This window comes from Rattus rattus, chromosome 7 (assembly GCF_011064425.1).
Source record: "Rattus rattus isolate New Zealand chromosome 7, Rrattus_CSIRO_v1, whole genome shotgun sequence".
Taxonomy (NCBI): domain Eukaryota; kingdom Metazoa; phylum Chordata; class Mammalia; order Rodentia; family Muridae; genus Rattus; species Rattus rattus.
This window is the reverse complement of record NC_046160.1, coordinates 104,535,891-104,559,260: the sequence shown is the minus strand read 5'-3', so window position 1 is coordinate 104,559,260 and position 23,370 is coordinate 104,535,891. Positions and strand designations below refer to the sequence as shown.

General features: G+C 42.0%; 1 protein-coding gene across 1 annotated transcript in view; it reads left to right on the top strand.

Moving 5' to 3' along the window:
• The first annotated feature begins 608 nt into the window (after positions 1-608).
• The window catches only part of Cep128 (centrosomal protein 128), a 348,062-nt gene continuing 325,300 nt past the window's right edge, over positions 609-23,370 (top strand). The window contains exons 1-5 of the mRNA XM_032908227.1: positions 609-768; positions 2,765-2,906; positions 14,120-14,254; positions 17,841-18,002; positions 20,052-20,138. Of these exons, the coding sequence (XP_032764118.1) occupies positions 17,856-18,002; positions 20,052-20,138 (234 nt within the window). The 5' untranslated portion in view covers positions 609-768; positions 2,765-2,906; positions 14,120-14,254; positions 17,841-17,855. The remainder of the gene's footprint in view (positions 769-2,764; positions 2,907-14,119; positions 14,255-17,840; positions 18,003-20,051; positions 20,139-23,370) is intronic.

Genomic DNA, 23,370 nt, shown 5'->3' with positions numbered 1-23,370 from the left:
CTTAGCTTTCCCAAAACTTCCCTTCCTTAAGGTTTTAATTCTCTCACTATAGCTGAAACTGACTTTTTTTTTTTTTTTTTTCCTGCGCAGAAAACACTTCTTTCATTTTCTAAGCGAGGACATAACCCGGTAGTAATGAACAGACCACCTCCTATTGGATTTGTAGTTTGTCACTGAAAAGTAGTGAGATCTTAGTCGCTCCAGGCAGAAAGTGTTTCGCTTGATAAACTTCTTTACTCCCCTTTCAAGTCCTGAGCCTGTTGGCTATTATTTATGCTTTGATGTTTCCTAGTGAGTGTCGCGGAACATTTGAATTCACTTTCTACCAGGAGTTTGCGACTTCACAGGCTACACTGGCCCTTTAAAAAAACAAAATTAGAGCGGGGCAAGAAGACTGGGCGCCAGGTCGGTGAAAAACGCTTATCCAGTTTCTTCCGTGAAAGGCAAGTAGAGGCCCTGCTCGGAGCATGCTGGGACTTGCAGTTTATCTCCTGTCATTTCCTGTTATTTCTTGTCACTCCTCCCTACTCTGGAGTGTTGGATGGACTACAGCTCCCAAAGAGCCAAGCGGCGGCGGCGCGTCCTGTGCTCTAGCCGCGCCTGGGCGGCTAGTTCAAGTTGCCATAGCTGCGAGTCCCGGGTGAGCGGAGTCGGTTGCGAGGCAGCGTTGGGTCAGTTGCACCTTCGGGGTCGCTGGTAGCCGCGGGAGCCGGGTAGGGCCTCGGCGATGATCCGGCGTTAAGAACTTGGAGTCACCTTGGGTCTAAGGTACCTGCTCCTATCTGTTCTCTTATCCTTTCTCTCATTTCCCTCTATAGAGACATTTGCGTCCCACTTCCCCTTATCCTAGGGTGGAGACACAAGAGCTGCAGGGGTATGCGGGGTGGGCCAGGAGTGTGGGTGTAGTGTTTGGTGACGTGGGGGCCATGGCGTGTTTGCATCTATCAGCAGGTCGTCCACGGTCAGGTCCTGGCCACCTCACTCTGAACGCGCCTTTTTCTGGCTTTGGAGCTGCTTGCCCAAGGCGCTATCAGAAGCTTCAAGCTGTCTGATGTTGGTTTGACTGCCCCAGGGGTTTAAGTTGGTGCTTATCCCTGTCTTCTAGTCACTTGATTTTCCTCTGCTAAGTTAGGAGATGCCCAGGTCATAGTGGTTAGCAGCCCCCTTTCGGAATTAATTAGAAATACCAAACTTTGAATCCCAGCTGCATTCTGTGTTGGTTAATGGAGTGGATCTCTTTGGCAAAGCTGTAGCGTCCTTGTCAGGATTAAGCAAAGCATTTGGCGCAGTGCCTGGGCACCTAGCAAATTCTCAGTACTTCTTTCTGAAACCGATTGCGTCTAGCAAGAAACAGCGTGCGAACTGTACAGGTGGTTTTTTTAATTTTATAGTACCTGTATTAAAAGTAAAAGGAAACTTCTGTGATGAATCTTAATTTATTTGGCACAGTACATAAAATATGCTGTAGTGTATTTTACTTTATGTAAATATACATGTAGATTTATTTATTTATTTATTTTTGAGGAAGGATTCCACTGTGTGGCACTGGTTGGCCTCGAACTCATGGCATAGCCCCAACAGGTCTGGACAGTGAAGAGATCCACCTGCGTCTGCCTCCAGAGTGCTGAGATCAAAGGCTCTGGCACTACTAGGGCTATAGTATATGCTTTTTGAAAATGGTATAGAATGTTCAGTCTCTGGTATGTATTAGTGTTTTACGTCCAGAGTGTGTATCAATTAGAACTGGCCAGGTTTCTAGAGTCATAGGCATAGAACCACTCCATTGGACAGGCAAGAGAGAAGATAAACTTTGACAGCTGCGACTTGGGCTAGAGCAGTGCTTCTCAACCTGCGAGTGGTGACCCCACTGGGGATCAAACGATCCTTTCACAGGGGTCACCTGAGACCCTTGGAGAACACAGATGCTGACATTACAATTCACGACTGTAGCAAACTTACAGGTGTGAAGGAGCAACCAAAGTAATTTTATGGTTGGAGGAACTGTATGACGTGAGGAAATGTATCGAAGGGTCGTGGCATTGGGAAGGTTGAGAATCACTGGTATCGAGAAATCACTGTGCCTGGGACTCATCATGTGGTGAAGCTTGCTGCTTGGTTAGAAAAGCGTGCAGTAAACCTTTGCTTAACCGGCCGCTCTGAACAGTCTCTCATCGCTTTTCTTCTCCCAGAATACCCTTCTTGGAATGGCTTATTGAAATATACTGATAGCGGCTTTCTTAGATGATTTTTCTAAGGACCCTTATAGTTTTAGAATCAGTCATAAAGTGTTGAGAACGTTTCTACCCATTGCACTTTCCTATGACCAAATGCATAATGCATTTATGTATTTGTTTGTCTGTCTGTCTTACCACTGTGAGAACTGATCCGCCATATATAATATTGTCTTTAAAGAGGTGGAGGCTGGCCTAGACTTACAAATGGGCCAGCAAATTCAGAAAAGCGTGTTAATCTTTCTACTTAGGTGAGTCTCCTAACTGATAAATATACCCAGAGTGGGTACTTTTGCCTAGACTTGGGGTACAACTCATGCCCTAGTGTGACCTACTCAGTCTAGTGGCGGAAGATGCCACTTACTAGGGATTTGCAGGTTGGGCATCCGGGTACCCCCTGGGCTTCTGGATGACATAGGAGTGTATTTTCACCCCTCCTGGTATTCTCTCATCTGTGCACAGGGAAGATGACATCATTTTCATTAGAACTTCAAGCTATAGTTGTGTCTGCTGCCCATCTCGTTGGTGTGTAGGTGTTTTTGGTGGAAGCGTAGAGACAACCAGAAAGGTCATCTACTCGACTCGACCTCTTGCCCTGAACCTCATGAAGAAATGATAGGAGGCAAGCACCCTGAGCTCCAAGGACGGCAACGCAGAGTTCTGGGAGTGCACTTTGTAAGTATGCTTTCTCGTCTGAGGTTAGCGTCTGAGGAAATTGTTTTCGTTTACTGTATATACAAAGTGGAAGAGGCCATGCCAACAGTAGGAATTGGAGTGGGGGGCAAGAGGCTCCCTTTTGATATTAATATAGAATTAAAACAGGGTAGCTGTGCATGACACAGTAAAACAATCAGATGAAGAAATAAGTGGACATAGCCTTCACCTTTACCAAAACCAGCAGTGTAGCAGCTTTTAGTAAACAAATGTTGGGGACCTGCTCTCTTCCAGAGAGCCCTTGAGGCCCCTTTCCCAGGCAATACTTTCAATTCTTTTTCACACTTACGGCATTTGTCAGAGATGTGCTCGAGGTACACATAGGCTCCTTGCTTGGAAATTCCTGAGCCAAAAGAGTGATCTTTATTTCCAGATTCCCAGTCCTGTCCCCTGCACAGGGCCTCAGGCCTAGTTATAATTGTTCTCCAATGGATGTGACTTACACTCAACATTTCTGGATTGATCTTTTTAAATGTGTAAAGGATCCTCCTTTTTTTTTTTTTTTTCTTTTAAGCACAATGAATGGTCTAGTGAGGTAAATGATTGTAATTTGTGATTTTCAAAAATTGATCATGTTCAACACAAACTGTCATTGGTTTTCAAAGATTTAGTGTTAAGGCTTAATTTTTGTAATAGATTCAAAATTCTGGACTTAAAAAAAAATGCCCTCTGTTGTATTTCGATGGGGAAAGGTGCTGACACACAGAGGCATTCTGGGACCTTGTGCTGAATTTCTACCTAAGACTTCTGATGTACAAAATTCTTAGACTGAAAGAAGTTTAGAGTTAGAAAGATGTAAGTTCAGTAGGTTACTGCACTCTGGGAATTCTCACCTACACGAATTGACACATTTGGAACTCATATAAAAAGGCTTTAGAAGAGATTCAGTACTACACCTTTAATAATGTTAGGGGGCTTTATAGTCTGTTTTCGGATGTAACTGTGTATTGTTAAATGGTCATACAAGTAGCGGGGACAAGGTTTGCAATACAGCCCGGCTGGCCTGGAACTCGGGATCCCTGCCTCAGCCTCCCCCGTGCTTGGAATTAAGGGGTGCTCCACTTACTTGGGTCACTGCCTTCCCTGTTTTAACTGTTACCTTTGTAACGTAGTGATTTGATATATTTAATGTATTCCTCCTCAGGGGATTTGTTTCTTATAATTCTTAAATGAACTTCTTATGCATATATCTTACGCAGAAGTTTTATACACACACAAACACACACACGCACATACTTTTGTTTTCTTGAGACGTTGATCGTAGAAGCAGGATTTCTGAGTCAAAGTGTGTGTATTTACTTGTGTTGCCAAGTTATTCTCTAGAAAAGCTGCCCTTATTTTATAGATAGTATACTTTTGTTTATTTACTATGGTGTGCAGTGCAGGGGTGTGTGCTACATGTGTGTAGAAGGCAGAGGACAACTTCTGGCAGTTGGTTCTCTCCTCCCATCATGGGCTCCCAGGACTGAACTCAAGACAAGTGCTTTCCTCTGTTGAGCCACTCTGCTAGTCTTTGTAACTAATACTTGTACACCATGGAATGCCCTTGTCAACCTTAAGCATGAGAGCTTTGCTCATCTGTCCCAAACAGAAAAACAAGGACACCAATTAATTGTTTCTATTTGTAGCTCTTGAGAGAGATGAAGCACATTTATGCATTCAGTGGGGACATTTGTACTCAGTGAATACCTGTTTACATATCCTTTGTGCCTTTCACTATTATTTTTGTGTTCTTTTAAAAGAGCTAATTATTCCCCCCTGCTTCCTCTATAATGCAGATATTCTGAGTTTTTCCTTTGCTTCTGGTGTCTTGTAATGATATTTAGAACTTAAGAGACTTAGCAAGGGGGTTGGGGATTTAACTCAGTGGTAGAGCGCTTGCCTAGGAAGCGCAAGGCCCTGGGTTCGGTCCCCAGCTCCGAAAAAAAGAACCAAAAAAAAAAAAAAAAAAAAGAGAGACTTAGCAAGCCTTTATCAGACACTCATCTTCCTCTGATTAATATAGTAACTGTTAACATTAATCTGTATACTGCTAAATGACTGGAGGATTGGAGAAGGCAGCATCCGTGGCTACGTGAATCGGTTTAGCAGATGGACATTTAGAGTCTGCTGTGAGCGCAGGGTTTGGCATGAAGCAGGTGCTTGTGAATGAGCAAGTTCACACATGAATGACTGTGTGAATTAAAAACTGAGCTGGAGCTCGACTCTTTCCAGTGAAGAGCGGCGTTGTGGAAGAAGTGGACTGATTGTTATTTTAAAAGATGGATAGTCAGTTTTACAGATTGAGGTTAAAGGAAAAGCTTCATGGGGGGCAGGAGAAGGCTTTCAAATGCCAAAAATGGGTTTGTGCATAAGCAATAATTGATATGCTCAAACTCACCAAATTAAGAGCTCAGGTGAAGAAGAGATTGTGCAGTTTGGAGTTTAGAGCTCGATAGTTCAGGCGATTGTACTTAGTGCCTTTACCCTATGTAACTAAGTAGCTGCGAGTGACCATTGTAAGTTCAAATGATTTTATGAACAACTGAGTAAGCTTAGGTTTGGCCCAGTCACTAGTCAGTTTTAGTATATGCTACATAAATTTGAAATGCTGCCTTGTTTACTGTATAGTAGACATTAGTATTAATATTCATTGTAATAGTACATGGCTCAATCAATATTGATTTTCAGATAATTAATTTAGATCCTTTGTTAATGAAATTTCTCCATTTCACAATTGCTATTTGTAAAGCTCTGTACTTTGAACTTTGTTTCTGGATTAATTAAGACAGTCTAGTTGCAAATTAATTTGATAGTGGTCCAGCAGTGTGCTGACTGCTGGGCTTCAACTGTGTCTGATCCATTTTGTGTTTCTCTAAGGGCATATTTGAAATTGAGTGATTTATAAAAGACATACGTTTGTCTGGTTCACAATCCTAGTTGTCACAGAGTGCACCAGCATAGTCCTGTGGTCTGTTACACCTCCCTGAACCATTAATGTGTTACATCATGTTAGGCATGAGTGGGTCAGAGAAGGTCCTGTCATGAGAGGGAGTGGGGAGCCACTGACAGAGTCAAAGTGGCTTTATAACAATCTACTTTTCAGATGTGCAGTCCTGTTGCCCACAACCGAACCAATCCATGAGAACTGGAGATTTGCTTTCCCCTAGCTCATGGCATGTAGAGCATTGGTTCTCAACTTTTGGGTCATGACCCCTCTGGGGGTCACATCCAATTCAAAACAGTAGTAAAATTACAGTTATGCAGTAGCATAATGTTATGGTTGGCGTTACTAGAACATGTATTAAAGGGTCATAGCATTAGGAAGGTTGGGAACCACTGATGTAGGAATCTTAGAGAGCAAGCTTTAAGCAAGTAAACATTTGTGTGGATAAGGCACATATAACTGTAGCAAGCCATTGAGTCCATCTTTGTTGAGACTTCTGGGGTTCACGGATGGATAGTAAATGTCCAGAACTGCATAGGCTGGGTTGGTGTACTCCCACCATGGGAGTACAGCAGAGTGCACTCGGCCCAGACTTGGGCTTGGGCAGAGAAGGAAGGCTTTCTAAAGGGCTTTTCTTTTGATTTGAATCTTGACTGGGAAGTAGGAGACAAGGATGGATGGTTAGGAATGTAGCCTTTGAGAAAGGGACGGAGACTGAAAAAATTTTACGAAGTAGTAAGATTGGCATTGACCTGATGGTGAGTGCAGTGTGACATAGTTGAAAAGTTCTGTGGTACAGGAAGTCACGACTTTATGGGATGTTTAATACATGAGATAGGCAGCTCTGAGATCTCAGAGCTGTGAGAAGGAAAGAGTACCTCTGCCTAGAGGTGGAAGACTTCAGGAGGCTGTACTTTGCTCTGCCTGAAGCAGTGAGTAGATTGAGTAAGTAGGGGGAGTGGACCAGAGAAGACTCCGTGGCATTGGCGAGGGCTGTGAGAAGGCTGGCTAGCTGGGGTCTTGAAGTCGTGATTCACAGACCTCAGCTTAGTCATGGGAAGTTCTGTTATTGTTTTTTTTTTTTTTTAAACAAAGTAATCGTGGGTTTGTACTTTATTCAAACACCATCTTTCTCTACAGCATAAGAAAGGTTGTAATTATATCATCGTTACAAGATTGCCATAGAAATCATGAGAAAATGCTAATGAAAATCCTCTCAGAGTTCTAAAGCAGGGTGTAAATTAAAGGAAAAGGCACTAGGAGGCAGTTACAATTGTTTCCTTCACTAGGAAATCAATTAGTTTCTTTTGAAATTAGGAGGAAGAAAAATGTGCTTTGTGATGTAGAAAAATAGCTTGGTTTTTTGTTTTTATATTAATTTTTTACAAATCACTGAATTTTTATACTTTTGTGATTGCTTCCCCCATCTCAAAACATGATAGGCCGTCATGTGCTACACTACCTGCTTTAGTGTGTGTGTGTGTGTGTGTGTGTGTGTGTGTAAATGCTTGTATTCTGGCTTGATTGTATCCTTTTTCTTTCCATCATTGGAAGGGATGTCACATATATCTACAATCTGAGTCCATCCTGTTTTCTCAGGGGAAGTTAGTTGGATTGAGAGGAAAGTTCAGCAAATAACTCTTTTCAGAACCAAAGCAAGTCAATTGTTATGTTAGTAAAATACGTTTCATAACAGTTAGCCTTATCTGTATAACAAACAAAACCTTGGAAACATACAACAATAAACGTTCAGTCCTCCACTGTAGGTTAACTTAGCCTGGCTAGACTTGTTCTGTTTTCTTGAGGGCAGCTGACTGATCTGCTGCTCTAGGACACTTCTGTCTCATGTCAGGAAATTAAGGTGGGGAAGATAAGAGAGGTGGGAGAGCCAGGCTAGGCAAGTATACCTCTATATTATATATAATTAACAGTTAAGGCAGGAGAAGAAGAGATATATATAGGTGAAGATTTGGGTGAAATTTAATGTATTAACACCGCAATTTAATTCTTCATGTTAGTGCAGGGCTTTTCTCTGTAGCTTGCTTAAAGTCAAGTAGCAAATGTCTTCCTAGTTTTAAAGTCTGCAGGCCAGGGTAATTTAGATGTTTGCCGGAGTGTCAGCCTAACGTTCTGTTCACCATGAAGTCGGAGAGCACGTCTGCCGTGCCTTCCTTCTGCGCTCTGTGGGAGACTATCTCCTAGTGTCTCTGCTGATTGATTCCTCACAACTGTGCTCATAAGCTTTGCACAGTCACCGAGATGGAGTCAGTCTAAAGACACACTGTGTGAGGCAGCTGTAGAAGAGACTGGAGTGAACAGGCAGGAGTGAGTCCGCCCGTGCCAAGCGCACTCATGCTCCCGTGGTAATCAGTCCACCACACTGATGGTCTTTTTTTTCCCCCAAAAAACTGGAAATTGGACTTTTCAGCTGAAGTATCTTATTTTCAGATTCATGTTTTAAAATAGACATTAAGGCCCTTAGCTATTGACATGTTTCTCCAGCCTTTATATTTGAATTCTTAAAAAAACATCCATCCATCCATAGAGTATGTATGTATACATCCACAGCATGTATGTCAGATACCAGCAGAGCTGCCCTGGTGCAAGGATGGAAGCTCTGTGGGTCTGGGCTCTCGATTTTCTCTGAGGTAGGTCTTGACCACACCCCATTTCTTCTATGAGCTCTGTGCAGCCTCATCCTCCATGTCGGCTGCCGGATTCGGAGCTGACCCCAGGTACTTTGTCTTGGGGCTTACCTCTCTTACACAATATTCTTGCCCACCTTTCTCGCCAAGGACTGTGTACCTTCTCCCCTTGGCAGTGCTAGCACTGGAGCTAGGCAAGCGCTCTTACCACCGAGCCACATCCCCAGCTCCCAGTGTTTGAGACAGTCTTGCTAAGTTGCTCAGGCAGGCCTTGAACTTTTGAGCCTCCTTCCTTTTTGCCTCCTCCGCGCCGTGATGACAAGGGTAGGCTGGCATCCTTGGGTTATCTTTGCCCTGCAATGAATGTGGTAAAGATTCGTAAAGGATGAATGCCGAGCCTGTTTTGAGTGTCTCTGGTTCAGAGGTTTCCGGAGTACCTTGCTGTCCTACATATGTGGGACTGGCTAATGGATTGGGTGCTGACTTTGAGCTTGTGTAAATTCACTGCAGGAGTCTGAGGTGAGAAGTTACAGAAGAACACTGATGCGAGGAGAAAAGGAACAGCTCACCGACAGCTGTGTACATGACAACCTTTGCCAACTTGGTGACTTTTTCACCTGAACGGTGAACTGCACCCCCAAGCTCTATGGCTGTTGAGACAGGGAGAAATGCATTCTGAAAATTGGATTTGGTTGATGATTAAGTTTAAAACACATTTCCCTTCTCGATATCAATGTCATTACCTTGAACATCTTTTTGAGGACAGTTGCCTTGGGTAGGGACAGCTGAGGCGCACGGAGGCTATAGAAGCAATCACGCACTTAACATGCACTAGTCAGTCTTTGTGAAATATCACCCTTGATGCTGGGTGCTTATCTTTTATGGGACAGCTTGCAAATCCTAATTGTTTTAAACCGACTCTGAGGAGAAGAGATTTGAGAATCAATAAATCATGGCTCTCATACATACAAATGTGCCTCATTACAATGAAGACAGTCTGATGGCTCCTTAGGTCAAATAACAAAAGGAGTGGACTGAGTTTCTAAAGGCTCACTCCAGCCCTCTTACTGCAAGGCTTGAGAGCAGTTTACTCCTGCTAGTCTCAGCGTCCAGGGCTACATATGGCCATTTGTTTAGATGGGATGAATGGATGGGGTTCATTGCTTGCTCTGGTGGTTTATGTCTTCTTTATAAGGTTCATTAAAGCAAAAGCAACAATATTTATATATTTAAGAGTCGATGCATTAGGAGCAGCTAAGTAAACTATTCTCAGAACTCTGCCATCTACTATTCAAACACCGCTTTTGTTATGATTTTATAGACCTTTACCCAAGGTCACTGGTCTTAGTCCTCTCTTGAGCCTTGTTCTGGTCTGAAAAGCAAATGTATTTTCTTGACAGTGAGTTTTGTCGCACAGGGAGGTGCTGGTGAGGTGCAGAAGAGTAATTTGTATTTTTTTCTGCAGCTGAAGGAAATGCTTTTCTCACCCTCACTTTCCTTAGGTTGTTCAGATTTGATGGTTCATACTTTTCTGCTGCTGTGTATCTCTGTGACATTATGGTGATGAGAATGGACTTTTCATCCAATTGAATTGTTCTTCCTTTGTATTTTTAAAGCAATGATGAAAACTTTCCCTGGGGCAAAATAGACTGTTTCGACTTGTCTTAATGTTTGTTTGTTTATTTTTTCTATTTTTTTATTTTTAATTTTTTACTTATTCTTCTTTCATACAATCCACCCCCCCACACTCACCCCTCCTTCCACTCCTCCTATTTCCCTTCCCATCTCCCCTCTTCCCAGATATACTCTTTCACCACTTCACTACAGAAAAGAACAGGCCTCCCAGGGATATCAACCAAACACGTGAACACCACCTAACAAGTAAGACTAGGCACAAATCCTGGTATCAAGGCTGGACAAGGCAACCCAGCATGAGGAAAAGGGTCCCAAGAGCTGGCAGAAGAGTCAGAGATAGCCCCATTCCCACTCTTAGGAGTTCTACAAGAAGACCAAGCTACGCAACTCTAAAATATATGCCGAGGACCTTGTGTAGACCCATGAAGGCTCCATGATTGTTGCTTCAGCCTTTGTGATCCCCTAAGAGCTCTGTTTAGTTGATCCTGCGGGCTGTGTCCTCATAGTGTCCTTGACTTCTCTGGCTTCTGTAATCCTTCCTCCCTCTCTTCTGTTGGGTTTCCCAAGCTCTGCCTAATGTTTGTCTGTGGGCTATGGGTCTCAGTATTTCAGTTGCTGGATGAACCTGGCTGATGACAATTGAGTTAGGCACCAATCTATGAGTAGCAGAATATCATTAGGAATTATTTCATTAACTTTTATTTATTTTTTACTTTTTGCCAGTTGTGTTTGGGTCTGTAGGCTATTGGCAGTGTTGGACATGGGATCCCTTTCATGAAGTGGGTCTCAAGTTAGACCAGTCATTGGTTGGCGACTCCCACAAATTTTGTGCCACCATTATCCCAGCACATCTTGTAGGCATCTTGTAGGACAAATTGTAGATGGGAGGTTTTGTGGCTGGGTTGGTGTCTCAGTCCCACCACTGGAGCCTTGCCTAGTAACAGAATATGGCAGGTTCAGGCTCTGTATTAGTCAGGGTTTTCTAGAGTCATAGAACTTATGGGTAGTCTCTGTACAGTAAGAGAATTTGTTGATGACTTACAGTCTGTAGTCAAACTCCCCAACAATGGTCAGCAGCAGCTGTGAATGGAAGTCAAGGATCTAGCAGTGGCTCAGTCCCACAAGGCAGGCAGGCGAAGAAGAGAGCCTCTTCTTCCAGTGTCCTTCTCCAGCAGAAGGCGTGCCCCAGATTTTTGGTGTGTACCACCATGCCTGGATCTGGGACTTGCTTTGTCTCAGATGACCTTGAACTCAGAGATCTCCTTGCCTTAGGCTCCTGAGATTCAAAGACACTTGGCCTCAAGATCTCCATGCCAAGATCCAGGTCAAACCTTCTATCTCCCAGCCTTAAGATCAGAATCCCAGGTGAGCCCTCCAGTGCTGGATTGCAGTTCATTCCAGATACAGTCAAGTTGACAACCAGGAATGGCCACTACAGGAGTCTTCACTAGGGTCACTCTCACAGAGTCCAGGGCGTTCCCACTGCAAGGGTCTTACATTGTCCCCCAAGTGCCCCCCAATCCCAGTTGTCTCTCCCCATGCTCTCTCTGACTCCATCCTTCCTCTACCCGATCCCTCCTGTTCCCATCCCCACTAGCCTCCAGTCTACCCTTAAAATCTATTGTGTATTCCCTTCCCAGAGAGAGCCGTGTGTCCCCATTGAGCCCTCCTTGTCACTTAGTCTCTCTGGGTCTGTGCAGTGTAGCATGATTGTCCTTTACTTTACAGCTAATATACACTTGTGAGTGAGCACACACCGTGTTTGTCTTTCTGTGTCTGGGCTACCTCTCTCAGGATGCTTTGTTTTTTTTTTTTCTCATTCTGTCCTTTTGACTGCCAATTTCCTGTTGTAGTTTTAAACAGCTGAGTAATACTCTACTCCATTGTATAAATGTGTCACATTTTTGTTACCCATTCTTCAATAGGGACACCTAGCTTTGAATGCTTCTTTAAGCCTCAGATTTCAACGTTGACTATTTGTCACTCAGGAACCATTCTTAGTTTATTCTTCAAAGCAGCCATATGCAATGCCTATACACACTCATGCTTTCAAACGGTACTTTGATGTATGGTCATTCTGGCTTTTGGGTTGTGTCTTTTAGTTAGCCAGCTTTGAAAATAATTGGCCTGAAGCATAACTACAAAGAGAATATACAACACAAGAAAGTTTCTTTTCATTTAAACTCATGGTGCATGGTTCTGTGGCTGAAGAGAAATACAGAGACAGCTCCTGTGAACTTTGTTTCTTCAGCCTATTGCTGGGTGAGAATTAATGAAATGGCCTGGCCGAGGTAGGCGTCAGGAACTAGGAAATGGGGTCAGGAAGTTGTCAGGCAGGAAAAGGAAACAGGTCCACCATGGAAAAGAGAGTTCTTGGAAGGAAGGATGTTGAATTTGTTTGCAGGTTTTCATACTTTAGCCTTGCTTTGGCAACAACTGTTCATTGGGACAGGTTCTTAGTGGCTCTGTAGTTTCCCTTTGTAGAGTTCCATTGTATAGTAATGGCCGTCCCACGGGACAGTCTGTGTTTTAGCCATTCTTTTTTATTCTGAATTTATAGAGATTTTATTTTCTTTCTAGTGCATCTTCACAGCAATTATGTCTATAAACAAATTTTCAGTTAGCTTTGTTTAGGGATCATTTTTGAATATTTAATTACTAGGTCAAAGGTACAAACAGTTCTTGGCAGGTAGTTGTCTGCTCATGGCCAGATGTGTTGTATCAATTTGCACGTCTGCATTAGAAGAGTTTCGGGGTGCTCTTTCTTCTGAGACCCGGCTCGCCATAGACATTGTTATGTGGTGGAAGCAGTAGATCAGACAGATATCTTCATTGCTTACTTTATGTTTCGTAGACGATTTTGTTGGTTTTTCTTGGGTGTGCATATTTGTTTTCTTTTGTTACCTCTCAGTGTGTTTATCACCATGAAATGGCTCTGACTACTACATATTGGCGAGTTTCACTGGGAGAAAGGTTTCTGGGGTCCGTTTTCTTTAGTGCCAGCAATCTTGGGGCTAAATTTAAAGTGTAGTGTAAAATGATATATTGTTAACGATGAATAAAGAGCATTGATTGCCATGCTTTGTGCTTTTCTTTTTGGGGCTTCCATACATCTACCCTAGCTTTAGAAAAGCGTTATCAAAATAAAATCATATCATTTCTCTCCATTCCCTGTTTCCTCTCCCCCATTCCTTCCTCCAGCTCCTCCATGTCCTGCTCACCTTACTCCCATTTGCTTTCAAATTTATGCTTGCCTCTTTTTTAATATTGTTAAACACACACAAATACACACACACACACACACACACACACACACACACACACACACACACACACCCTTACCCAACAACCTGCTGAGTCCAATGTTGCTTGCATGTATATGATTATGATTTCAGGGCCGACCACTTGGTATTGGATAACCCACTAGGGGACTTCTCCCTAGAGGAAGGCTACTTTCCCCAGCCCCAGCATCCCTTGGATGCCTGGAGTTTTGTGTCTCAGTTGGAACCCATGAGATTTCCTCTGTCCACATTAGCAGCTCTACTATCTACCCTTGCTTTTGACATAGGTGCACACTTCGTGCCAACTGCAGTCTCCAGGGTTTCTTCTTTTCCTTCCCCAGCAATTCCATGTGAAGAGATTTTTTTTGTGTGTGGGGGCATGATAGATTAATGACTCTTGTAGGCAAGTATCATTGGCACATGGCTGCTTTCTGTGTTGGGGCACTTAGGCCTCCATTTAAGTTTGCTATGGGAGTCATTCTTAACCTTTTAATTGTTAATAGTGGAAGGAAGTGCCAAGTTTTTGTTAGCAATGGAAGTAATCTATATCGTTATATTTATTCTTTAGTCTACTCTTTGTGAAATGTAGGTAATAAAAGTCACTTAGATGGCTGCCAAATGTTCATGTCTTTAAAAACACCACACAGTTTCTTAGATGCTTATCTCTTTAAATGTTGACACCCGCAGGAGTTCCACCAGATGCTGGAGTCTGAGCAGCTCCCATTGCTCAGAGTGACTGAAATTCCTGACAGAAGTCTTAGAGCGCACCTGTGAGACTCATGCCGAAAAGTATCTCACTGAAAGTATGTAATCCTAGCTGGGGTAAGTGATCGGACTTCCTCCTTGTGTGTTATGGCATGGGAAGAGGTAATTTATGTTGCTCTTAATTTGATTAGTTCTATGATGATTTTCTCTTATACAGTTAACTTTACATATTCTGCTTGGTTGCTTATTAACATAATTTACTCATAATGTGCATTCTATAAAAAATTTTGAGAAATTTCTGCCAGCGTTAGAAGTATAAATGCATGGCATAAGGTGCTCCACATGAAATCATGTCTGTCTTCCTTGAAGAGGTGGGGCAGAAACAATAGCTGAGTAGAGATGAGTTAAGAGAATTCTAAGATGTTATTTACAATGCAATGTTCTAAATGTTTTACTTTAAGAATTACAAGCACAGTACAGTGAAATTTGTCATAGTGATTAGTTCTAGGTAGTGTGCCTATCCAGTTTTCCTATGTCATTTTCTGTCCTAATTACTTTAATAATTTTCTCAAATAGTGAAAAACAACTATAACAGTTTGGACTTTAGGTACTCTTAGTCAAGCTGAAGTTCAAAATTATCTGTTTATTTGAAGAGTCCCATGTTCAGTGTATCCAAGGAAATGAAATGCAGATGATGATTAACATGGTTGGTACTCCGATGATTAACATTGCTTCCGAGAACCAGCTTGTCCTAACGACTGTTACTTTGTTTCCGGTTCCTGTGCTTACTAGCAGTGTGGTTGATGGGAACGGGAAACAAAGTAACAGTACAACTTCGATAATTATCCCATGCATAATTATTCTTTTCCTCATTTATCAGTGACAGGAAAATTAGTTAACCAAAACTCCTTTCGTGGAGGCCAATGGTTTGATTCATTTCCTGGATTTTTTGTGAAATGTAGGAGAGAGGGCAGGTAGTTTTCTCCTGTGTCTGTTTAAGGTTTCATGCTACTGTTTTACATTTCTGCTTTTCCTTCATATTTGCATCCTGACAAATGATGAAGAATTGAAGCAACTATAGCCATGTAGATAGAACACTGTGCTCTGCTGCGTTTTTTGGCAGTTCTTATTAATCATTAAGATTACTCATGCAAACTATGTGATGGACACTGGTACAGTGGAAGGAGCAGAACACTGAAGATGGAGAAGCCTGGGGAATCCAGAGCCTGCTGCCGGAAACCACTGTGTGGAACTGGCTCTTCCTTCCCTCCTACTGCAGCATTCTCTGTAAATTAGGAAATAGTTGAGTTAGAACTATTTATTATTATTACTGTTATTATTATTATTATTATTATTATTATTATTATTATTATGTATTACTGTCTTGTTGGTGCTGACTCTTCTACAAAGCTAGACCCCGAGGCCCAGCAGGGCCTCATAAAGTTGTGAGAATCAAATTGGCTTGTCTGTGTAAACACTCATAAGTGCCTCCCTCCTGTGGTAGCTGGCTTTGGGATAATACACATTCTTTCTGCATCTACTGCTAGAAAATGATGGAAAGTGCTCGAAAGAGAGTACAAGGGCACACTGGGGAGATTCCTGAGCGATAGGTGCACATGTGGGTTTCCAGAGTTTGAAAGGCAAAGGCATTTCAGAGCTTGCATTACTTCCGGTTCTTGTTGTGATAGACGCCTGACAGACAGAGAGGCAGCTTAAGGGAGGAAGATTCTTTTGTTTGGCTCAGTTTCACAGACTTCAGTCTGTGCTTGCTGGTCCAGAACATCACTGGAGATGGCACGTGCGTGGACAGTCTCCTTTATTTCTTGGTAGACAGGCAGTGGAGAAAGAGGCAGTACAGTCAGCCGGTTCCTCCAACTATGTCCTACCTCTTACTCTTTCCCACATCCTACTAAGAAAGTAATCCATTAGTTATTAGGTCAGAAGTCTTTATAATCATATTGTTTCTAGAAATATTACCACAGACACACCCAGAATCAATGTAGTACTCCAGGTATCTATTAATCTAATCACATTTGCACTTAGATTTAACTATCATGGCTGTCATATACATTTGTTTTGCAAGGGTGGGGGAGGGGAACTTAAACAGTTGTGACCTGGCAAAGGCAGAGCCCAACAGTTGCTTCAGTGTTAGTTTCTTGTTCGTGGTTTCTGAAGTGGGAGGGAGCCCATTACGGGTACCTTTGGACTTGTACTCAGTAGGCCAATGCCTGAGGAGGAGGGAGCTGAGGACATGGGTACAGGGTGGGTTGCAGGGTGCTCAGCAGCTCTTGGTCTCAGTTTGCGTGAAGTGTTTGGAAATTCATGGATTCTTTTTCTGAAGTGGTGAAGATACACTGTAATTTAATTAAAAAAAAAAAAAAAACCCTAAATTCATAGCAAAAGTCCTTTATCTTCTCTAGAGACACTATTATGCACTTCCAGGCTGCAATAAAAATAAAAGTCCAAAAGACTCAGAATATTCTGTCATGAAAGAAAAACTTCATCGCACTGTGCATTATAAGCCAGAAAAAATGTCCACGTGGATTTTAGGAAAACTATATCAGTTTATGTTAAAGACTGAGTTGACCCTATAACAGAGGGTGGACAGAAGATGAAATTATCGGATTAATTCTCAATCAGCTTTTGCTTTGATCAACATAATTTTCTATGGTGCTGTTTTGTTCTAGATATAGTTGGTTCTCCCAACTTCTATTAATAATTTTTCTGAAATGAGATTATTTTGCACAAATAATTGAGATGAATTAATTAGACAGTTGAGGTAATGGTGGGAGAAAAGCACATTTAGAGAATTCCCCATTGCTGAACATATATTCTGGTAGGGAGGCCTTCTATTGGGCCAGCATCTTCTTATAAATGCATTGTTGTAAAATTTGTTTCTGTATCAAAGCATTTGTTTAATTCTGCAATTTTAAATTGGGCTGTAGGAGAGTTTTCATTCTGCCACACACTGGAATTTTATTATGGTTCCTGCAGGTATCTGTCATATTTTTATGTTTAGAGATATATTTTTATAGCTTAGAATAGATATTGGACTAATATTAAGGACTAGAGTCTTTTTTCATGTGCATGTGGTGTATACATGTTCACATGTGTGTGAGTTCATGTGAGCATGTGTGTGCTCCTTTGTGTCTGTGCACACAGAGGTCAGAGGTTGATGTCTCATGGTCCCTTGCCTTCCTCTTTTGTTCTCCACCTTGTATACTGAGGCGTGGTCTCTTTAACCAGAACTTGCCGATCTGGCTAGGTTAGCTAGTTATCTTGCTCTAGGGATCCCCTCTCACCCCATACCCAGCATTTACATCGAGGCTGGAAGTCAAAACCAAGTCACCCCTAGACTCCCAAAGTGTAGGTCTTCAGAGAATGTTTTTGTTTTGTCTGTGAGCACGAGTCGTTGACAGTGTTGTGACACATTGTATGTGGAAGTACTTTTAATGGTGGCAGCAGAGCACTCATCTTAGGGCTTGGTACTTGGGATCGATAACCCCCAGCAACCGTCTGGGAGCAGTTTTCTCAGAGCAGAGCGAGCCAGGGAAACAGAATTACATGGGAAGTAATTTGCTGTGTCTTCTTGTGTGTCTATTTGCTGAAGGACTATTGTAACAAATACTTAAAAATACAAGGTCAGGAGTGCGCTCCCTACCTGTGTGTTTTTATTTGACCCTGACTTGGATTTATTTTGAAGGATTTGTATACATCAATGGCAGAATCATCCAGTGATTCCGACCACTTCCGCTATCGTGACAGATTGAGTCGATGGGCAGCCAGGTCAGTTCAAAGGGGAATTGGAAGTCGTTCTACAGTAGATGTCACCGCAAAGGTCAACACCATAACCAGTACGTTACAGGTTAGTTTGATAGTGGTTGCATTTGATAGATTTTTTTTTTAATAGTCTGAGCCAAGTAATGGTTGCAGTCAGTATATTGTTTTTTTGTACTGTAATAAATGACCCTCAGGCTAAAGCCTTAAAACAACCAAGTTTATTATTTCCCAGCTCTGTAGGTCAGGAGAAAGAGAAAATTCTGTTCCTTGCCTTTCGTAGCTCTCACGTACCTTGTCTGGGCTCTTCCTTCGTTTTCAAAGCGAGCCATCATAGTGGTTGAGTCCCTTCGGTTGGTTGTGTCCTCCTTTCTGCCTTTCTTTTCCTTTTTCTCTCCCCCCCCCCCATTGCTGATTATTTTTCTGGTATTCTGGGATCTCCTCAGGCCTTGCACATTGCTGGGCCAAGTGCTTTATCAGTGAGCCACATTGCCAGACACCCTTTCTCTTTCAAGGACACTTGTGGTTTCATCTTGTGCTCTCAGTAATCCAGGAGAAAGTCTGCTCTAGACTCAAGTCACATCTATAGAATTCCTTTTGACATATGAGTTACATAGGTATAGTTCTAGAGACCATTGGTCTCTAGTGGCCATTATCTCTGGCGATGATACCTGAAGTAGCTGATAGGTTGTTTCGATAGCTTGTGATAGGATAAAAGTGCATTTGCAAGTAAAGTATTGTGGGAGTGAAGTAGTCCAGTACTACTGCTTAGCCTCCTGTGCTCTCGTGCCCCTTGGAGAGGTTGGGGGAAGCAGGTTATCGGTGGATGGCTAACACATATAGAGATGCCATTTTGGTGTCTAGGATAATTTCTGACAGCCTTTGGAAGTTTGAGTCGGGCAGTTCGATCTTTTCCATGTAAAGAGCTTGGAAAGTGCATTGGATGGGTAGCATGGTCACATGGGAAACAAACCCAGAAACAAAATTATTTCCAACTGATGAATCCCTTGCTTTTGCCTTACCCATATAAACAGGAAATTTGGCTTCGAATTGCTTTGGGTTAGTATGCTAGATGGGAAGAGAGTGATTGTTGGAGAAATAATAATTTTATATAACATTAACAAGCACCTCTTTTCTGTAGGTGTATTTAAGTTATATAATAACGGAATTTTAGAATTTGGATCCTTCTTGCCAAAGAGACACATTAGCAAGTAGGCATATTTAAAAGAAGCCACTCTATTAATCTCTTATATAAAACCAATCATATTTAGGTAGAAACTTTCTGTTTTGATTAGAAATAAGTCTATTGTTCATTAAAAGATTTAGAGGGCACATTTTCTTGTCTTTTAATCGAGTTCTATAGTGAGGAAGTCACTGGAGTACAAGAGACCTAACAACTCATTTTCTTTACATATTTGGGGACATTTGCTTTTTCAGGGTTTCTTTCTGTTCTTTTTCTCCTCCTTCCCTCCCTCTCTCCTTTTCTCCGTCCCTTCCTTTTCCTATACTGTTTTCTTACATGCATACTGTGTTCTTACTGCGCAGCCCATCCTGGCCTCCACCTTGCTATGCACATAACCCATTCTGCTAACTCTTAGTGTTCAAGGTTGCTTTGTTGTAAGGAAAGTGTGCACAGATTTTTGAAGAGAATTCTTTTGAATTTGTGGTTTCTTTTCTTTCTTTCTTTTTTTTTTTTTAAAAAAGATTTATTTATTCTATGTAAGTATACTGTAGCTGTCTTCAGACATACCAGAAGAGGGCATCAGATCCCATTACAGATGGTTGTGAGCCACCATGTGGTTGCTGGGATTTGAACTCAGGACCTCTGGAAGAGCAGTCAGTGCTCTTAACCTCTGAGCCATCTCTCCAGCCTGAATTTGTGGTTTCTTTCTGAACGTATGGAACTTTGGATAAAGACTTGTAAATGACATGCTTCAGATTTTAATAAATAAACTGCAGATGGATCTGGGCTTCTCTGGCCGTGTTGTAGAGATTTGGTATGTAGGACCTTGTTGATAATCTGAGTTACCTGGCAGAAATTGTACCTTTTACAAAGTTGACTTAGTTCTTTGACAATACTAAAACTGATTGGAAAAATAGTGTTTGGGATGATTGATCGAATGCTTTCTTTCCCAAGGACACTGCTCGGAATCTGCGACAAGTGGATCAGATGCTTGGGCGATATCGAGAATACAGCATTGGACAGGCGGGTGCTGTTGGGCAGGTGGGAAGGTTTCAGCTGCTTGCATTGTTTGCTCACCATGTGCAAATGTGTGTTTAGGGGAGTGGGCGTGTAGGATAAGTAGGTAACAATAAGAAGGTTCGTACTTAGGGGATTGGGAGTATAGTGAGATTAGTAGATAGCGATGGTAAGTATACATTTTAAACTGCCATACTGGGGCTGGAGATCTGTTTGAGTGGTTAAGAGCACTGTCTGCTCTTCCAAAGAAGTCAAGCTGAATCCAAGTGGGAAATCTGAGTTCTTTTACTAAGTTTAAACTGAAAACTGTAAGGCAGTTTAAAGCATTTATTTAACTTTATTTTATGTGTGTTGACATGAGGATGTCAGATCTTTTGGAGCTGGACTTGCAGACAGTTGCGAGCTGCCGTGTGGGTGCTGGGAATTGAACTTAGGTCCTCTGGAAGTGCATCAGGTTCTCTTAGCTGCAGAGCCGTCTCTCCAATCCTATGTCTACCGTTTTTAAAAAGTAAAACTTTCAGGTCGTACTCCACAGAGGTAGCACTTTAGATAATTACTTGTATGCCATTCCAAATACTTTGCGTACTCCTATGTGCATATACCTCGTTGCTTTAACAAGTGGAACAGCATAACATCTGCATGTTTTCTGTTCTTTTGCTGTCCACACTACTTTGTGTAGACTACTTTACTTAATTGTCAGCCTGATACAACCTAGGAGGAGAATCTCAGTGTGGGGCTGACTAGATCAGTTTGGACTCTAGGTTCACCTGTGAGGGATTGTCTTAATCGATGTGGAAAGATCCAGCCCACTGCGGGCAGCACCACTTCATGGACTTGGCTTCCTGGGCTATAGAAGAGAGGGAAACCCCACTGAGTGTGAGCAAGCAAATGAATTTGCACCCAGATATTTCTCTGCTCTTGACTGTAATCGTCATGTGACCAGCTGCTTCAAACTCCTGCTGCCTTTATTTATTTCCATGTCATAAAGGCCTCTAACACTGCTTCCCAACCTGTGGGTCTTAACCGCCTGGGATGTTGAATGCTCCTTTGATAGCGGTCACCTAAGACCTTCAGAAAACAGATATTTACATAATGATTCACACAGGAGCAAAACTATAGTTATGAAGTTGCAATGAAAATAATTTTATGGTTATAGGCTACCACAACATGAGGAACTCTATTATAGGGTCACATTATTAGGAAGGTTGAGAGCCACCAGCTTTTTTTTTTTTTTTTTTTCGGAGCTGGGGACCGAACCCAGGGCCTTGCTAGGGCCTTGCTCTTGCTAGGCAAGCGCTCTACCACTGAGCTAAATCCCCAACCCTGAGCCACCAGCTTATAACCTGGAATTGTTAGCTAAAATAGACCCTTTTTGGATATATATATATATCCAAAATATATGGTTATGGGTCAAGATATCTTATTATAGCATCAGAAATAAAACTACTATAATCTCCTTTTGTATAGTTGTATAATATTCTATAGTTTGGATGTTTGCCCTTTAATATGAACAATATAATAGTGACCGTTACTGTATTATCTATCTCTATCTCTACCTGTGTGTGTGCATGTGGTATGGTGTGGTGTGTATATGTATTTGTATGATTGTGGGAATTACAGAAATAAAAGTAGTGGGTTAATGAGTATGATTTCTTAAATGTTTGCTAGATATTTCAAAATTGCCATTTCAAAGGTATGACAATTTATGTTTGGTTCAGATGCCATGAAAGAAGGTCAGAATTCACAAGTAAATTTATTAGTTTTATTAATGTTTTGCTAGATTCTCTATGCTTTTTGAGGTAATTGGCATGTAAGGTAAAATGGGTGTTTAGGTTTTATGCTAGGCTGAACTGCAGCTTAGTGAAAGAAATAATACAGCTAGCTAGCCTGTGGAGCCTAACCCTCACCCACTAGCTCCTTGTGAATTTGCACTCTCGCCTTTGGGAACACACTTAAGTGTCTTCCTTCTTTATGAAGGAAGGAGTAGTGTTCACATTGTAGCAGGAAGGATTTACATTTGTATAGCAATGGTTTATGTATCTTTGTGCTATACCAATTGTCACATATGTCCTAAGCTGTGATTGACCACCTGCTTTCCTCTTGCAAAGCAGAACTGTAGTTGTTATTATTTGTTTGAAATTGGAAACTAATTGAGCAGAAGGAAACAGGGCTTCTCTGTACTTTTCCCTTAGAAAATAAGTGTGCACACTTCTGCACCTACAGGGTTTTTATGACTTATGATGTGTTTGAAAGACCCAGCCTAGACTTTATGTGTGTAGATAGTACATAAACTGTTTTAGGTTACTTTATTAATAATAGATCTTCCTCCTTTTTAATTTATTTGTGAAAAATTGGAACATAATTATTTGCTGGAAACAGAAAACAGGAAGCAGAAAACATGGTTGCAGCTAGCGTGAGCCACCGGATTCTGTGAGTGACTCTTCAGCCCAACAGGGTTTCTTTCCAGCCACTCGTACAACAAAGACCCAGACGAGCAGCGTCTTTTTGCCTATGCTTGTTCCTTAGCCTGGTCCAGTTTTCCCTCTCTGGCTTCCTTAAGCTCTTGTTCTGTTGTGACGCTTGGTGGTTAGTGGCCTGTCACTCTGACATGTCCATGGATCATGGGACTAATTGCTGTAGCTAGTCAGGACCGCGGTGATTTTTCTTTTCTTCTTTTAAACCTTTTGTCAACAGGACAACAACAGCAACAACAGACACAAAATATCTTATCTCTATCTTCATTGGCCCTGTCCTTTTTTTTTTTTAAATTCCATTTATTGGGGTCTTTTTATTTATAATCTTCAAGCCCTCAAAGCACATGACAAAGTTGTCCACCTTTAAAACAGCCAAATTACCATGTTGTGTTTGTGGATGTTTAACTTTGTATGTGTGCATGCACACACACAAGCCAGAGGTCATCCTTGAGTGTTGTTCCTCAAGATGTGTCTGTCATTTTGAGGCAAGGTCTCTCCCTGGGACCTGGGACACACTGGCCAGTGAGCCTCAGGATTACCGCTCTTCATCTCTCCAGGATGAAACTGCAGTTAGGAGCCACCACCCCTTGCTTTTTATGTGGGTGCTGGGGATTGGACTCTGGTTCTGATGCTTGGATGGCAAGCACCATAGCAACTGAGGGACTTTTTTTTTTGTAAATTACACTTTACATTTTACTGGGGCTGGAGAGATGGCTCAGTGGTTAAGAGGACCAGCTGTTCTTCAGAGGACCCAAGTTCAGTGCTCAGCATCCACACGGTAG